Here is a 15,542-nt window from a genome sequence, read left to right as displayed (position 1 = left end):
CCCAGCAGCTCTGTGAGAGAAAGACCTGGTGATCGGCTTCCATACAGATTGCTGTTGTTGTTGTTGTTAGGTGCCCTCGAGTCAGTTATGACTCATAGCGACCCTTCTCCAGGGACTGGTCCCTCCTGATAACATATCTGAAGTACGTGAGATAAAGTCTCGCCATCCTCGCTTCTCAGGAGCATTCTGGCTGCACTACTTCTTCCAAGACAGTTTTGCTTCATTGTCTTTTTCCACAGATGGAGTTAATTTGATTCCTGGGTATTCTATCTGGTGAGGTCCACTTGTATAGTCACCGTTTATGTTGTTGGAAAAAGGTATTAACGATAAGTAAATCAATTGCAGCAAAGAAAACCCTATGTCACATGGGTCACTATGAGTCAAACTCAACTGAACAACACCTAACAGCAACATCAAAACTCTGAAGATAATAAATCAGGGTGATGTATGGAAAGTGATGAGAAGGGTCCTATGTTAGATGGTGTATGAGCTCCCTACTGCTGCTGGAACACATTTCCAGAAAGCTACTGGCTTCAAATAACACAGATTTATTTCTTAATGCTGTAGGTGTCATAAGTCTGAAATGGAAGACTAGGACTGTGTTCCTCCTGGAGGCTCCCGGTGGGAATATGTTTCCCTGCCTTTACTAGCTTCTAGAGGCCAGCTGCATTCCTTGGCTTGTGGCCCCACATCATTCTAACCTCTGCTTCTGTCCTCATATTTCCTCCTCTGACTCTAACTCCCTTGCCTCCCTCTTATAAGAGCCCTTGTGATTACACTGGACCAGCCCAGATAATCCAGAGTAATCCCCTATCTCAAGAACCTTACTTTAATCACATCTGCAAAGTCCCTTTTGCCTTGTAAACAGGGCCTGGGGATTATGACACAGACATTACCAGGCAGGTGGGATGGTCAGCGCAGGCCTTACTGAGATGCCTTTCAGCTGAGTCCTGAGTAAACACACAGACAAGCCCTTGGATGTTCTCTGACTTACCTCCTCCTTGGAGAAAATTTTCCAGACTCCCTCACGTCCCATTTCCACCCACCCACAGAGGCTCACTTCTGGGCAGCTTTTGAGGGGGTGAGCAAGCCAAACTACGGAACTGAATACATTCCACTGTCCTGTCCCAAGCAGAACCCTGACCACCTCTGCCCAACCCCCCAACCCCAGCCCCAGGTTTCTCCGCTGGCCCAGCCCTGACCCTCTGGGAGCAACAATTTCCCATGTTTGTATCCTGCTCTGTCTGTCTCATCTCAGACTCTTTGAAGGCAAAGCCCAGACTGAGTCTTCCCTGGGTTTTCATTCGTGTCCGTTCAATGAAGTGAGGAAGAGTCCCAATTTCAACAATGATTATTCTTTTTTTAATTAAACAATAAAGACGATCTCATATTCATAGTTCACAGACCCCTGCACCATGGTCAAAGGAGGGGGAACATCCTCATTTCACAGATAAGGAAACTGAGGCTCAGAGAGGTTACAGTCATTGTTCCAAGGTGGCCCAGCAATGTGGTGGCAAACCCAGGGCTTGAACCCAGGCCAGTCTGGTCCCGTTCACACCTGGAATGGGTGGCAGGGACACAGTCCCTCTGCGGGGCTGCTGGAAGACCTCACTACTCGCCCGGAGTGATGGGGAAAGTGGCAGGGAGACTCCAGTCGCTCAGTTCCCCGTAGTTCAGGAGGTCCTGAGCAGCCACCTGGATGCAGTACTTAGCTCTCGGCCGCACAGACCTGAGGGTGAAGGACGTGTCTTCAATGGGCCCCACCTGAGGGCAGAGACGGGTTTGGGTCACTTGGAATAAGGAGGTTGGGAGGTGCCATTGTACACAGCCCAGCATGACACTGTGCCCTCCCTTCTCTAGGACTCTGGCCCCATCCTAAACAGCATCCCTATACACCCCTTGTCCACGCCTTTGGCCCTTCCCCATTCTAACCTGTTCTGCCTTCGGTGCTTGGCTTCAGAGCCACCTCTTTCAGGAAGCCTTCCTAGATCACACACCACCCCACGATGTCTCACCACTGAGTGTCATCATACACCAGGATCCCCACCCCCAACAATCCCACTCTTTTTTCCAGGTCCCCAAACTGGAGCCTCTGACTTTGACCTTGATGACACACTTCCTCCTTCCCCTGTGCAGCCCTGTATTTCTTTATTTTTTATTGTACTTTAGATGAAGGTTTACAGGACAAACTACTTCTGACTAAACATTTAGTACACACGTTGTTTTGTGACATTGATTACCAACCCCGTGACATGTCAACATTCTCCCTTCTCGGCCTTGGGTTCATCTATTACCAGTATTACCAGCTTTCCTGTCCCCTCCTGCCTTCTCGTCCTTGCCCCGGGCTGGTGTGCCCCTTTAGTCTCGTTTTGCTTTATAGGCCTGTCCAATCTTTGACAGCTCTGTATGTCTTGTTCTCTCTTTTGCCCTCTCTCTGTCCCCACGGCTCCACACTCTCCTCCTAGATGCTGGCCCTCTCTGCCTCCTGTCTCACCACGCTCCATCCCAGCTGCCAAAGGTATCTCTTCAGCCCCAGACCTGCCTCCCTTGCTCGACCTGAGCTCTCCAACATGGAGATTTGGCTATTAAAGTTTTTAAAATGATTATTATTGTTGTAAATACATATATAACACAACATTTGCCAGTTCTGTTGTTGGTAGCTGTCGTTGAGTCGATTCTGACGCGTGGCGACCCCACGTATGCAGAGTAGAACCGTGCTCCATAAGGTTTGCAAGGCTCTGATCTTGCAGTAGCAGATAGCCAGGCTTTTCTTCCAAGGCAACTCTGGGTGGGTTCAAACCACTGACCTTTCTGTTAGCAGCCCAGTGCTTTGCCATTTGCACCACCCACGGACTCCTTAAGTTTTAAATATAGATGACCGTATGGTTGCACAGCTTTGTGACTACACGCAAAACCACTGAACTGTGTATGCTTCAGAAGGGTGAATTTTGCAACATGTAAGTTCTACTCAATAGAAAATTGCAAAAAAAAAAAAAAAGTTAAATAAAATTTAAAAGTCAGTTTGGAAACCCTGGTGGCGCAATGGTTAGGTGCTACGGCTGCTAACCAAAAGGTCGGCAGTTCGAATCCACTAGGTGCTCCTTGGAAACTCTACAGGGCAGTTCTACTCTGTCCTATAGGGTTGCTATGAGTCGGAATCGACTGGACAGCAGTGGGTTTGGTTTTTTTTTTCCTCAGTCGCACTCACCACATTTCAAGTACTCAGCAGCCACACGTGGCTAGTGACTCCCATCAGAGCACTGGGGACAGCCCAGACGCAGGGCATCGCACAAAGTTCTATTGGACAGCATTTGTCGTTAGGTGCCATGGAGGCAGTTCCAACTTCTGGAGACCCCACGTACAACAGATAGAAACACTACCCAGCCTGCTTCATCCCCACAATTGTTGCTATGTTTGAGCCCATTGTTGCAGCCACTGTGTCCATCCATCTCATTGAGGGTCTTCCTCTTTTTTACTGACCCTGTACTTTACCAAGCACAATGTCCTTCTCCAGGAACTAGTCCCTCCTGACAACATGTCCAAAGTAGGTGAGACAAAGTCTCGCCATCCTCGATTCTAAGGAGTATTCTGGCTGTACTTCTTCCAAGACAGATTTGTTCATTCTTTTAGCAGTCCGTGGTATATTCAATATGCTTCACCAACACCATAATTCAAAGGTGCCCATTCTTCTTCAGTCTCCTTATTCATTGCCCAGCTTTCACATGCATATGATGCAATTGAAAATATCATGGCTTCAGTCAGGCACACCTTAGTCCTCGAAGTAACATCTTTGCTTTTTAACACTGTAAAGCAGTCTTTTGCAGCAGATTTGCCCAATTCAACGCATCGTTTGATTTCCTGACTGCTCCTTCCATGGACATTGATTGTGGATTCAAGCAAAATGAAATTCTTGACGACTTCAGTATTTTCTCAGTTTGTGATGATGTTGCTAAGTGGTCCAGTTGTGAGAATTTTTGTATTATGTTGAGGTGTAATCCATACTGTCATAGATTGACTTGTATCCCCCCAAAATATGTGTTCACTGAGCTGGGTCATGTGTCCCAGTGTTGTGTGGTTGTCCATCATTTTATGTGCTTTCCCTGTGTGTCGTAAATCCCATCGCTATGATGAAATGAGATGGATTAGTGGTAGCTATACTGATGCGATCTACAAGATTAGATAGTGTCTTAAGCCAATCTCTTTGAGATATAAAAGAGAGAAGTGAGAAGAGAGACAGGGGGACCTCATACTACCAAGGAAGCAGTGCCGTGAGCAGAGCGTGTCCTTTGGACCTGAGGTTCCTGTGCTGAGATGCTCGCAGACCAAGGGAAGACTGATGACGGGGACCTTCCTCCAGAGCCAACAGAGAGAAGGCCTTCCTCTAGAGCTGATGCCCTGAATTTGGACTTGTAGCCTGCTAGACTGTGAGATAATAAACTTCTCTTTGTTAAAGCCATTCATTTGTGGTATTTCTGTTATAGCAGCACTAGATGACTAAGACACATACTGAAGGCTGTGGTCTTTGATGTACATCAGTAAGTGCTTCAAATTCTCTTCCCTTCCAGCAAGCAGAGTGGTGAGCCTAAACCCTGCAAAGGCTCAGCTCCTCAGCCCAGCATTTGAGGCCACCAGGGACACAGCTGTCAGCTCTCAGAAGCTCCTTTGTTTGTTTAAATATATTTGTTTTTAGTTTAGGTGGAATTCACGTAGTATAAAATGAACCCTTTTAAAGTGTGTAATTCTGTGGCATTCATTACATTCACAATGTTATACAACCGTCACCTCTATCTAGTTTCGAAATATTCTCATCAACCCAAAAGGAAACCCTGTGCCCATTAGCAGTCGCTCCCCATTTCCCCTTCCCCCTAATCCCTAGGCAACCTAATTCAGTTCATGTCTCTATGGGTTTACTTACCCTGGATATATCATATAAGTGGAATCATACAACATGTTATCTCTTGCGTCTGGCTTCTTTGGCTCAGCACCATGTTTTCAGGGCCCACCGATGCCATAGCATGTGTCAGGACCTCATTCATTTTTATGGCTGAATAACATTCCATTGTATAAATGGACCACAAGTTGTTTATCCGTTCATCTGTACATGAACACTTGGGTTGTTTCCACCTTTTGGCCATTGTGAATAGTGCTGTCATGAACACACATGTACATGTACATGTATCTGTTCGAGGCCTTGTTTTCATTTCTTTTGGGTATATACCTAGGAGTGGAATTGCTGGGTCATATGGAAAAAGAAGAAGACCCTTGTGATATTTAAGGTCGTGTGTCAATTTAGCGGGGCCATGATTCTCAGTTGTTGTTGTTGTTGTTAGGTGCCGTCAAGTCAGTTCCAACTCATAGCAACCCTATGCACAACAGAACGGAACACTGCCCCGTCCTGCGCCATCCTCACAATCGTTGTTATGCTTGAGCTCATTGTTGCAGCCACTCTGTCAATCCACCTCGTTGAGGGTCTTCCTCTCTTCCACTGACCCTGTACTCTGCCAAGCATGATGTCCTTCTCCAGGGACTGATCCCTCCTGACAACATGTCCAAAGTATGTAAGACACAGTCTCGCCATCCTTGCTTCTAAGGAGCATTCCGGTTGTACTTCTTCCAAGACAGATTTATTCGTTCTTTTGGCAGTCCATGGTATATTCACTATTCTTCGCCAACACCACAATTCAAAGGTGTCAATTCTTCTTTGATCTTCCTTATTCACTGTCCAGCTTTCATATGCATTTGATGTGATTGAAAATAGCAAGGCTTGGGGCAGGCGCCCCTTAGTTTTCAAGGTGACATCTCTGCTTTTCAACACTTTAAAGAGGTCTTTTGCAGCAGATTTACCCAATACAATGCGTTGTTTGATTTCTTGACTGCTGTTTCCATGGGTGTTGATTGTGGATCCAAGTAAAGTGAAATCCTTGACAATTTCAATCTTTTCTCTGTTTATCATGATGTTGCTCATTGGTCCAGTTGTGAGGATTTTTGTTTTCTTTATGTTGAGGTGCAAGCCATACTGAAGGCTGTGGTCTTTGATCTTCATCAGTAAGTGCTTCGAGTCCTCTTCATTTTCAGCAAGCAAGGTTGTGTCATCCGCATAACGAAGGTTATTAATGAGTCTTCCTCCAATCCTGATGCCCCGTTCTTCTTCACATAGTCCAGCTTCTCGTATTATTTGCTCAGCATACAGATTGAATAGGTATGGTGAAAGAATACAACCCTGACGCACACCATTCCTGACTTTAAACCAATCAGTATCCCCTTATTCTGTCCGAACAACTGCCTCTTGATCTATGTAAAGGTTCCTCATGAGCACAATTATGTGTTCTGGAATTCCCATTCTTTGCAACGTTATCCGTAATTTTATATAATCCACACAGTCAAATGCCTTTGCATAGTCAATAAAACACAGGTAAACATCCTTCTGGTGTTCTCTGCTTTCAGCCGAGAATATCTGACATCAGCGATGATATCCCTGGTTCCATGTCCTCTTCTGAAACCAGCCTGAATTTCTGGCAGTTCCCTGTCGATATACTGCTGTAGCCATTTTTGAATGATCTTCAGCAAATTTTGCTTGCGTGTGATACTAATGATAAAAAAAAAAAAAAAAACTTCTATAATTTCCGTATTCGGTTGGATCACCTTTCTTGGGAACAGGCATAAATATGGATCTCTTCCAGCTGGCTGGCCAGGTAACTGTCTTCCAAGTTTCTTGGCATAGACGAGTGAGCACTTCCAACGCTGCATCCATTTGTTGAAACATCTCCATTGATATTCCATCAATTCCTGGAGCCTTGTTTTTTGCCAATGCCTTCAGAGCAGCTTGGACTTCTTCCTTCAGTACCATCGGTTCCTGATCATATGCCACCTCTTGAAATGGTTGAACATCGACTAATTCTTTTTGGTATAATGACTCTGTGTATTCCTTCCATCTTCTTTTGATGCTTCCTGCATCATTTAACATTTTCCCCATGGAATCCTTCACTATTTCAACTCGATTCTTGAATTCTTTCCTCGGTTCTTTCAGCTTGAGAAACGCTGAGTGTGTTCTTCCCTTTTGGTTTTCTATCCCCAGGTTTCTGCAGTGTCATTATAATACTTTTTCTTCTCGAGATGCCCTTTGAAATCTCAGTGCTCCGGCAGTTATGTAATGACATAATTTGGCAGTTATGTAATGATTAGTTATCCTCCATTTTGTGATATAGTGTCATCACCTCCATGATGTGACCTGATGTGATCAGCCAATCAGTTGTAATGGGAGTTTCTCAGGGGTGTGGCCTGCATCCAATATATATGGCCATTTTGGCAAAGCTCGACGGCTTTTGCTCTCTCTGGATTCTGCATCTGACTCGTCATCATCTGACCTCTGGTTCTTGGAACTTGAGCCAGCAGCCTGCCATATTGCCTGCTGATTTTGGGATTCGCTGGCCTCTACAATCTGTGAGCCGTCAACCTGTCGTTTGACCTGCTGATCTTGGGTTTGTCAGCCCCTGCAGCTCTGGGAGTCAGGAGAAGCCTCCAGCCTGAGGCCTTACCCACAGTCTTGGGGCTTGCTGGCCTCTACAACTGCCTGAGCCATTTCCTTGAGATTAATCTCTCTCCCTCTCTCTCTTTACATATATATATGTATATATGTATATACACACACACTTCTTCACTGGTTTTGCTTCCCTAGAGAACCTGCCTAAGACAACCCTCAGTGAGACGGATTGACACAGTGGGTGCGACAATAGACTCAAACACAGCAGGAGTTGTGAGGACGGCACAGGACCGGGCGGTGCTGCTTTCTGCTGTACACAGGATCACTATGAGTTGCAATCAGCTTGACAGAACCAAACAACAGCAACGACATGGACTTCGTTCCTTTTTATGGCTGAAAAATATTCCATCACCCGTATATACCACATTTTGCTTATCCATTCATCTTTTGATGGACATTTGGGTTGTTTCCACATTTCGACAACTGTGAATAGTGCTGCAGTGAACACTGGTGTACCAGTCTTCGCATGGATACATGTTTTCATTTCTCACGGGCAGAAACCTAGGAGCAGAATTGCTGGCTTCCTATGTTTCACACATTTGCCACCACAAAGTGCATGCAGGCCCCCGCACACCTCCAAGCCTTTGCATGTACTGTTCCCTCTACCCGCCATGGCTGATACCAACCCAACCACCCTTTCTGCCTTCCCCCTCACCATCCTCACCTGCCGGAAATGGGCAGATCCGTGACGCTTGTAGCGGATCCAGTATTTGAGTGTGAAAATCTCTGGGACAGGCCAGGACCGGGGGGGCTCCCACTGTACCTGCAGCTGCTTCCCAAGGATGTGGCTCAGGCAGACGCCCTCTGGAGGGTCTGGTTTGACTGAGGACAAGCAGGAGACAAGGTCAGGGGAGGGCAGATTCATTCATTCATTCAACCAGCAAATATTTATTGAGCATCTACTGAGTGCTGGGTGCTATCCCAGACACTGGACACAACAGTAACCAAGACAGATCCAATCCCAGATCTCCTGGAGCTTACAATCCATTAGGGGAGAAGATAAGACACAGGAAAGAAATTAGCAGCTCATATGGAGCAGGCAAGAAAGTTTCGGAGTGTGGGGTGGAGAGAGGGTTGCAATTTTTTTTAAAGACATGATGCACATACCACAAAATTTACCCTTTTATAGTGTATGTCTTAGTAGTGCTGCTATAACAGAAATATCATAAGTGGATGGCTTTAACAAACAGAAATTTATTTTCTCACCATCTAGGAGACTAGAAGCCCCAATTCAGGGTGTCGGCTCCAGGGGAAGATTTTCTCTCTGTTAGTTCTGGGGGAAGGTCCCTGTCATCAATCTTCTCCTGGTCAAGGAGCTTCTCAGCACAGGGACCCCAGGTCCAAAGGACACGCTCTGCTCCCTGCACTGCTTTTTTGTGGTAAGAGGTCCCTCTGTTCTCTGCTCCTTTCTCTCTTTTATATCTCAAATGATATTGACTCAAGATATGATCTAATCCTGTAGATTATATCCTGCCTTATTAACATAAGTGCCTCTAATCCTTCCTCATTAACATCAAAGAGGTTAGGATTTACAACACATGGGATAATCACATCAGATGACAAAAGGGTGGACAATCTCGCCATACTGGGAATCATGGGCTAGCCAAGCTGACACACATTTTGGGGGGACACAATTCAATCCATGACAGTGGACAATTCAGTAGTTTTTAGTATATTCACAAGATTGTGCAACCATCATGAGTGTTTAATTCTAGAACATTTTCATCACCCCCAAAAGAAACCCGAGACCCATTAGCAGTCACCCTCCATTCTCCATTGCCCCTGAGCCCTACGCAACCACTAATCCACTTTCTATCTATCTCTGTGGATTTGCCTATTGTGGACTTTTTATATAAATGGAATCATACAATACATGGTCCTTTGTGACTGGCTTCTTTTACTCAGTGTCATGGATTGAATTGTGTCCCCCCAAAATATGTGTCCCAATTTGTTTGGCCATGATTTCCGGAACTGTGTGGTAGTCCTCCACTTTATGATTTTCCCATGCATTGTAAATCATAATCTCTGCCTGTGGCTAAAGAGGATTAGGGTGGGATATAACACCTTGCTCAGGTCATATCCCTGTAAAGGGAGTTTCCGTGGGGTGTGGCCTACGCCACCTTTTATCTTACAAGAGATAAAAGGAAAGGGAAGTAAGCAGAGAGTTGGAGACCTCATAGTGCCAAGAAAGCAGTGCTGGGAGCAGAGAGCATCCTTTGGGCCCAGGTTCCTGCACAGAGAAACTCCTATTCCAGGGGAAGACTGATGACAAGGACCTTCCTCCAGAGCCAACAGAGAAAGCCTTCCCCTGGAGCTGATGCCCTGAATTTGGACTTCCTAGCCTCCTAACCTGTGAGAATATAAATTTCTCTTTGTTAAAGCCATCCACTTGTGGTATTTATAGCAGCACTAAATGACTAAGACGCTTAGCACTGTTTTCAAGGTTCATTCATGTTGTAGCATGTATCAAAACTTCATTTTCCTTTACGGCCGAATAATATTCCATTGTGTGGATGGACCTCATTTTGGTTATCCATTCATCTGCCAATAGACGCTTGCGTTGTTTCTACTTTTGGGTTCTTATGAAGAATGTTGCTATAAGCATTCCTGTATAAATTTTTGTGGTACCTTGTTTCATTGTTATATAGGAACTGGTTTATATGATAATTCAGTTCTGAGGAACTGCCAAACTCTTTTCTAAAGCAGCTGCACCATTTTACATTCCCACCAGCCATGTCTAAGGGTTTGCAAGTTTTAATAGAGTGTTCAGAGAAGGCCTCATTGAGGAGGTGACCTATGAGGAGGGACCTGACAGAAGTGAGGGAGGAAGCCAGGTGGGTATCTATGGGAAAAGCATTCCAAACAAGGGGAACAGTGTGTGCAAAGGCCCTGGGGCAGGACCAGGCCTGGTGAGTTGGAGGAACAGTGAGGAAGCCCGTGTGGTGGGAGCAGAGTGAGCAAGGAGGAGAGGGCGGGAGGGGACAGCACGGAGGCGACCGGGCAGGGTGTGCAGGGCCCTGTGGGCCTCCAAGAGGACTTGGGCTTTTACCCTGAAGGAGGGTGGGACCCTGGAGGGCTGTGAGCAGAGGAGGACGGGCCTGACTCAGGTGCTCACGGGCGCCCTCTGGCCGCTGCAGGGGGAACAGGCTGTGGGGAGTGGGGACCAGGAGGAGGCAGAGGAGGGGAAGTGGGCGGAGTCTGGATAGATTGTAAAGGCGGAGCCAACGGGACTGGGTGACAGGCGGAAAGTGGGGGCGAGAGAGGAGGGAGGAGCAGGAACGTGATGGTGGCCCCCCACACCCCCGCGTCCCCCACTCACTGATGTTCTCTGGAATGAAGGGCAGGAGGGTGCTGCTGACGCCCCCGGGGTGGATGGCGGTGACGTTGAGGACGTAGGGCACGCTGGAGAACATCTGGACGTCGGAGATGGCACAGCTGGGGGTTTCCGGAGTCGGCTGGAGGCAGGGTCGGCTCTCCCCTTGGGCGGCCATGCCGAGCCTGGCACGGGGCGGGGGGCTGTGAGGGCTTTGGGGCCGGGCTAGACCCCAAATTCCAGATGAAAGCAAGGAACGGGGGGCGGAGGGGGGCACAGGCTGGTGAGCCAAGAGGTGGAATGGCAACATCCCAGCTATGGAATTCCAACATTACAGAGGCCTACAGAGTCTCAGATTCTGGAATGTGTAAGGAGAGGATCCTGACTCTAGATTTCTGGGACCAGGATTTCAGGCCTTAGAATGCAGAGACTTCAGCTCAGCACCGTTCATTAGAATGCCTGGAATGTTCAAGACACTCTCTTTGTGCCTTGTCCAATGTAGCAGGCACCAGCCAGGTGTGGTTGCAGGTGCCACCAAGTGAGACTTTTTAACTTAATTTCACTGAATTTAAATTTGGAGCCCTGGTGGCACAGTAGTTAAGAGCTTGGCTGCTAACCGAAAGGTCAGCAGTTCAAATCCATCAGCCAGTCTTTGGAAGCCCTCTGGGACCGTTCTGTTCTGTCCTATAGGGTCACTATGAGTCAGAATTCACTCCAAGGCAATGGGTGAGGTTAGGTTTTAGGTTGATTTAAATTTAAAAGCTGATGCTCCATTCAGTTATCAGAAAACTTGGAAGTCTTTAGGAACAAAACAGATGTGTACATCTGTTTCTTCAACTGCAAATTTTGTCCAAATCTGAATAAAACCAGTAGGACTGACCCTGACTCATGGTGACCCCACATGTGTCAAAGTAGAACTGTGCTCCATAGGGTTTTCACTGGCTGATTTTTCAGAAATAGATCACCAGGCCTATCTTCCAAGGCACCTCTGGGTGGACTCAAACCCAGCCTGAGTTCTGGGGTCCCCAGGAAGCCTTGTGTCCCCAAGGTCCTTTCCCATCTCCCCTCCTAGCTCTCTGACCTATATGTAGCGATGAAGGAGGTGGGCCTGGTGGAGTTTGGAGCTGGAGGCTGGGTCCAGGAGCAGTCTACGGCGATTGGGTACCTGAAGGCTCGGCACTGCACCCTGAGGTGGCTGGGACCTGCTGGGGCCATGGGAGGGAGACCGAGGAGTGTGAGCTTCCAATTCACCCAAGATTGTCAAAGCCCTACTGTGTGCCCAGCCCTACTATATTGCCAGCCAGTGCCAGGCACACAGTAGGTGCTTAATAAATGTGTGTGGAAGGAATGAGTTAATGAATGAATTCATCTACACCATCTCTCACCCACTCTACAAGCCACCAAGGCAGGAGTTATTAGCCCATTTTCCAGATGGGGAAACTGAGGTTCAGTGAGCCACAGAGGGGCACTAGGTGGCAGGAACCCAGGCAGGAGGGAGATGTTTAACTGTATCTCTATTTTGCAACATCTTTGTGTTGAAGCACATGGCTGCATTCCCTATTCCAAAATGAATACCCACAATTAAAAGGTATATTTCTACCCACATCTGTGTTGTTGTTGCTAGCTGCTATCAAGTCAGCCCCTAACTCACAACAGAATGAAGCGCTGCCCGGCCCTGTGCCATCCCCCTACTTGGCTGTGGATTGGATTGTTGTGACCCGTAGGGTTTTCGCTGGTTGGCTTTTGGAAACAGACCGCCAGGCCTTTCTGCCTGGCCCGTCTCAGTCTGGAAGCACAGCTGAAGCCTGTGCACTGTCCTGGGAACACCCAAGCTTCCACTGGTGGACAGGTGGTGGCTCTGCATAAGGTGCACTGACTGGGAGTGGAACCCAGGTCCCCACATGGAAGGCAAGAATCCTACCAGTGAACCCATTAATGGCCCCGCTATGTTCTTGGTGCTAGTTGACGAACAAGCCATTGTGACTCACAGTGGCCCCATGTGACAGAGTAGGACTGCCTCATAGGCGATACTCTTTACGGGAGCAGATCACCAGGTCTGTCTCCCATGGAGCCACTGCGTGGGTTCGAACCTCCAAAGTTTAGGTTAGCAGCTAAGCACTTAACCATCGAACCACCAGGGCTCCTTTCCCCTCTATATTTGTATCCCTATCTATATCTCTTTAAAAAAAAAAAAACAACATATTGCTATCCAGTAGATTCTAGCTCATTGCCACCTCATAGGGTTTTCTTGGCTATAATCTTTACAAAAGCAGGTTGCCAGGCCTTTCTTCTGTGGTGCTGCTGTCAACCTTTAGGTTAGTAGTCGAGTGCAAACTGCTTTTGCCACCCGGGGACTTCATCCATATCCATATCTCTATCTTTGTCTATGATGTATCTGCATCTCTTTTCCTCTCTGGAGCCCTGGTGGCGCAGTGGTTAAGAGATGGGCTGCTAACCAAAAGGTGGGCAGTTCGAATCCACCAGCCGCTCCTCAGAAACCCTATGAGGCGGTTCTCCCCTGTCCTATAGGGTCACTATGAGTCCAACTAGACCGCAGTGGGTTTTTTGGTTTTTCCCTCTCTGCCTGTTTCCCATCTCTTCAGTGGGTTGGTAACCCTGTGCCACTAGGTGTGAGTTCTGCCCGTCCCAGACCTGTCCAGACATGACATAGGAGGTCAAGGGCGAGGTCCGCAGGTCAAGGCCCACTGCCTGGGGGACTCCCTTCCCTCCTCCACCGTGGGGGCCCACGCACCTTCCCTTCCACCGCAGGGCGCACAGCCGGCCCAGAGAGCGACAGCCAGGAGAAGCCTGGGGGTCATGATGCAGGCGCTGCCTTCAGGGGCTGGAGCGGAGCACCTCGGAGACTTGCTCAGTCAATCCGACGCGCTTGAATGGTGCTCGGGCAGCAGGGGGCTGGGATCCGCCCGGGGAAGCCCAGGCTGGGTCTGGGCCTCACTGCCTTCCCCTCTGCCTGATTCACTGCAGGGTTTGTCAGTGGGACGAGCAGCCCCCCGCCCAGCCGCCCAGAGAAGGGTGGGTGGGGGTGGGGCTGGAATGTCCCAGGGGGGCGGGCAGAGGCTGGGAAGGGAGAAGTGGTGACCCCGTGGCCTTTCCCAGCAAGGCTGGTCCTTCCGTCCTGCTTTCCGGCTGCAGAGTCAAGGGGGAAACTCCGGCGAGGGGAAGGGGGACAGGAGAGACAGAGGGGGAGGAGAGAGACAGAGACAGAGACAGAGACAGAGACAGAGACAGAGACAGAGACAGAGACGGAGACGGAGATGGAGACGGAGACGGAGACGGAGACAGAGACAGAGACAGAGACAGAGACAGAGACAGAGACAGAGACAGAGGATGAGAAGAGAGATGGGGAGGAGATAGAAACAGAGACAGAGAGAGAAAGGGAGGAGAAGGCAGAGACAGAGAGAGACAGCGACACAGAGAAAGACAGAGGGCGAGGAGACAGAGACACAGAGACAGAGACGGGGAGGAGAGAGACACACAGACAGAGAGAGGGGGAGGAGAGAGACAGAGACACAGACAGAGACACAGAGGGGGAAGGAGAGAGACACAGAGACAGAGACAGAGAGAGGGGGAGGAGAGAGAGACATAGAGACAGACAGAGGGAGGAGGAGAGAGACAGAGACAGGGAGAGGGGGAGGAGAGAGACAGAGACAGGATGAGAAGAGAGACGGGGGAAGAGAAAGACAAAGACACAGGGACAGAGGATGAGAAGAGAGACAGGGTAGGAGAGAGACAAAAACAGACACAGAGAGAGAAAGGGAGGAGAAGGCAGAGCCAGAGAGAGAGACAGAGGGTGAGGAGAGAGATGGGGGGGAGGAGAGAGACAGAGGGTGAGGAGAGAGATGGGGGGGAGGAGAGAGACAGAGGGTGAGGAGAGAGATGGGGGGAGGAGAGAGACAGAGGCAGAGAGGGGGGAGGAGAGAGAGAGACAGAGAGAGGGTGAGGAGAGAGACAGAGAGATACAGGGGGAAGAGACAGACAGAAACAAAGAGACAGACAGAGACACAGAGACAGAGGGGAGGAGAGAGACAGAGAGACAGACTCACAAAGAAACAGAGACGGGGACACAGAGGGAAGGAGAGAGACAGAGATAAGGAAAGGAGAGAGACAGAAGAGGAGAGAGAGAGATAGACGGGGGAAGTGACACGCACAGAGAGACAGCTATAGGTGGAGGACAGAGACAGATGGAGAGGGAGACAGAGAGGCAGGAACAGGGAGATGAGTCACAGAGAGATAGAGAAGGACACATTTGGAGAGATAAAGAGAGAGAAACAACGACAGAAACCCACAGAGATGAAGCCATAGTGAGGGACGGTTGCGGAGAGGGACGGTCTACACAGATACCAGTTGGCCATACAGTGGGGTTTCCAAGAAGCAGGTGGTGGATTAGAACTGCCATCCTTCTGGTTAGGAGCCTGAACTCTTAACCACTGTGCCACCAGGGCTCCTGCATGGACATGGGGCAAGTTACTCACCACTGAGCCGCCCCTCGGGAACCTCCTGCTTGCCAGCCATGCTCCCAGCCCCCGAGAAACAGCCCAAGGCCCACAGAAGCCCAGGCCCTGGGGAGGCAGCCTCTACCCTCTGGGATTCTCCCAACGATGGGGACACCCAGGGACATGCTGAGCCCTTCCTAGGCTCAGTGCCTGCCCTGGGCACCTGAGAAAACCC

The 15,542-nt window shown here is 48.8% G+C and overlaps 1 protein-coding gene across 2 annotated transcripts; it reads right to left on the bottom strand.

Annotated features, from left to right (window-relative positions):
• Positions 1-1,351: 1,351 nt before the first annotated feature.
• On the bottom strand, positions 1,352-13,857 carry EBI3 (Epstein-Barr virus induced 3). Of its 2 annotated transcripts, none has more exons than XM_049875788.1 (5): positions 13,606-13,857; positions 11,935-12,058; positions 10,860-11,038; positions 8,205-8,362; positions 1,352-1,764 (listed from the first exon to the last, which is right to left on the bottom strand). In XM_049875788.1, exons 1-5 carry the CDS (start codon positions 13,670-13,672, stop codon positions 1,612-1,614), a joined length of 681 nt encoding a protein of 226 aa, XP_049731745.1. In that variant the 5' UTR covers positions 13,673-13,857; the 3' UTR covers positions 1,352-1,611. The 2 variants fall into 2 exon arrangements, with proteins under 2 accessions (XP_049731745.1, XP_049731746.1); XM_049875789.1 differs by having other exon boundaries at positions 1,353-1,764; positions 11,935-12,055.
• Positions 13,858-15,542: the final 1,685 nt, after the last annotated feature.

This window comes from Elephas maximus, chromosome 3 (assembly GCF_024166365.1).
Source record: "Elephas maximus indicus isolate mEleMax1 chromosome 3, mEleMax1 primary haplotype, whole genome shotgun sequence".
NCBI lineage: Eukaryota > Metazoa > Chordata > Mammalia > Proboscidea > Elephantidae > Elephas > Elephas maximus.
The sequence above is the reverse complement of the archived record's forward strand: the minus strand, read 5'-3'. Positions and strand labels throughout refer to the sequence as shown.

Excerpts from the sequence above, each read along its gene's own strand:
- EBI3 (XM_049875788.1), bottom strand. The coding sequence starts at position 13,672 with ATGACCCCCAGGCTTCTCCTGGCTGTCGCTCTCTGGGCCGGCTGTGCG. Across the intron at positions 12,059-13,605 it reads GCCCTGCGGTGGAAGGGAAG|CAGGTCCCAGCCACCTCAGG; the intron begins GTGCGTGGGCCC and ends CCATGGCCCCAG. Across the intron at positions 8,363-10,859 it reads CTTCATTCCAGAGAACATCA|TCAAACCAGACCCTCCAGAG; the intron begins GTGAGTGGGGGA and ends GCTTGTCCTCAG.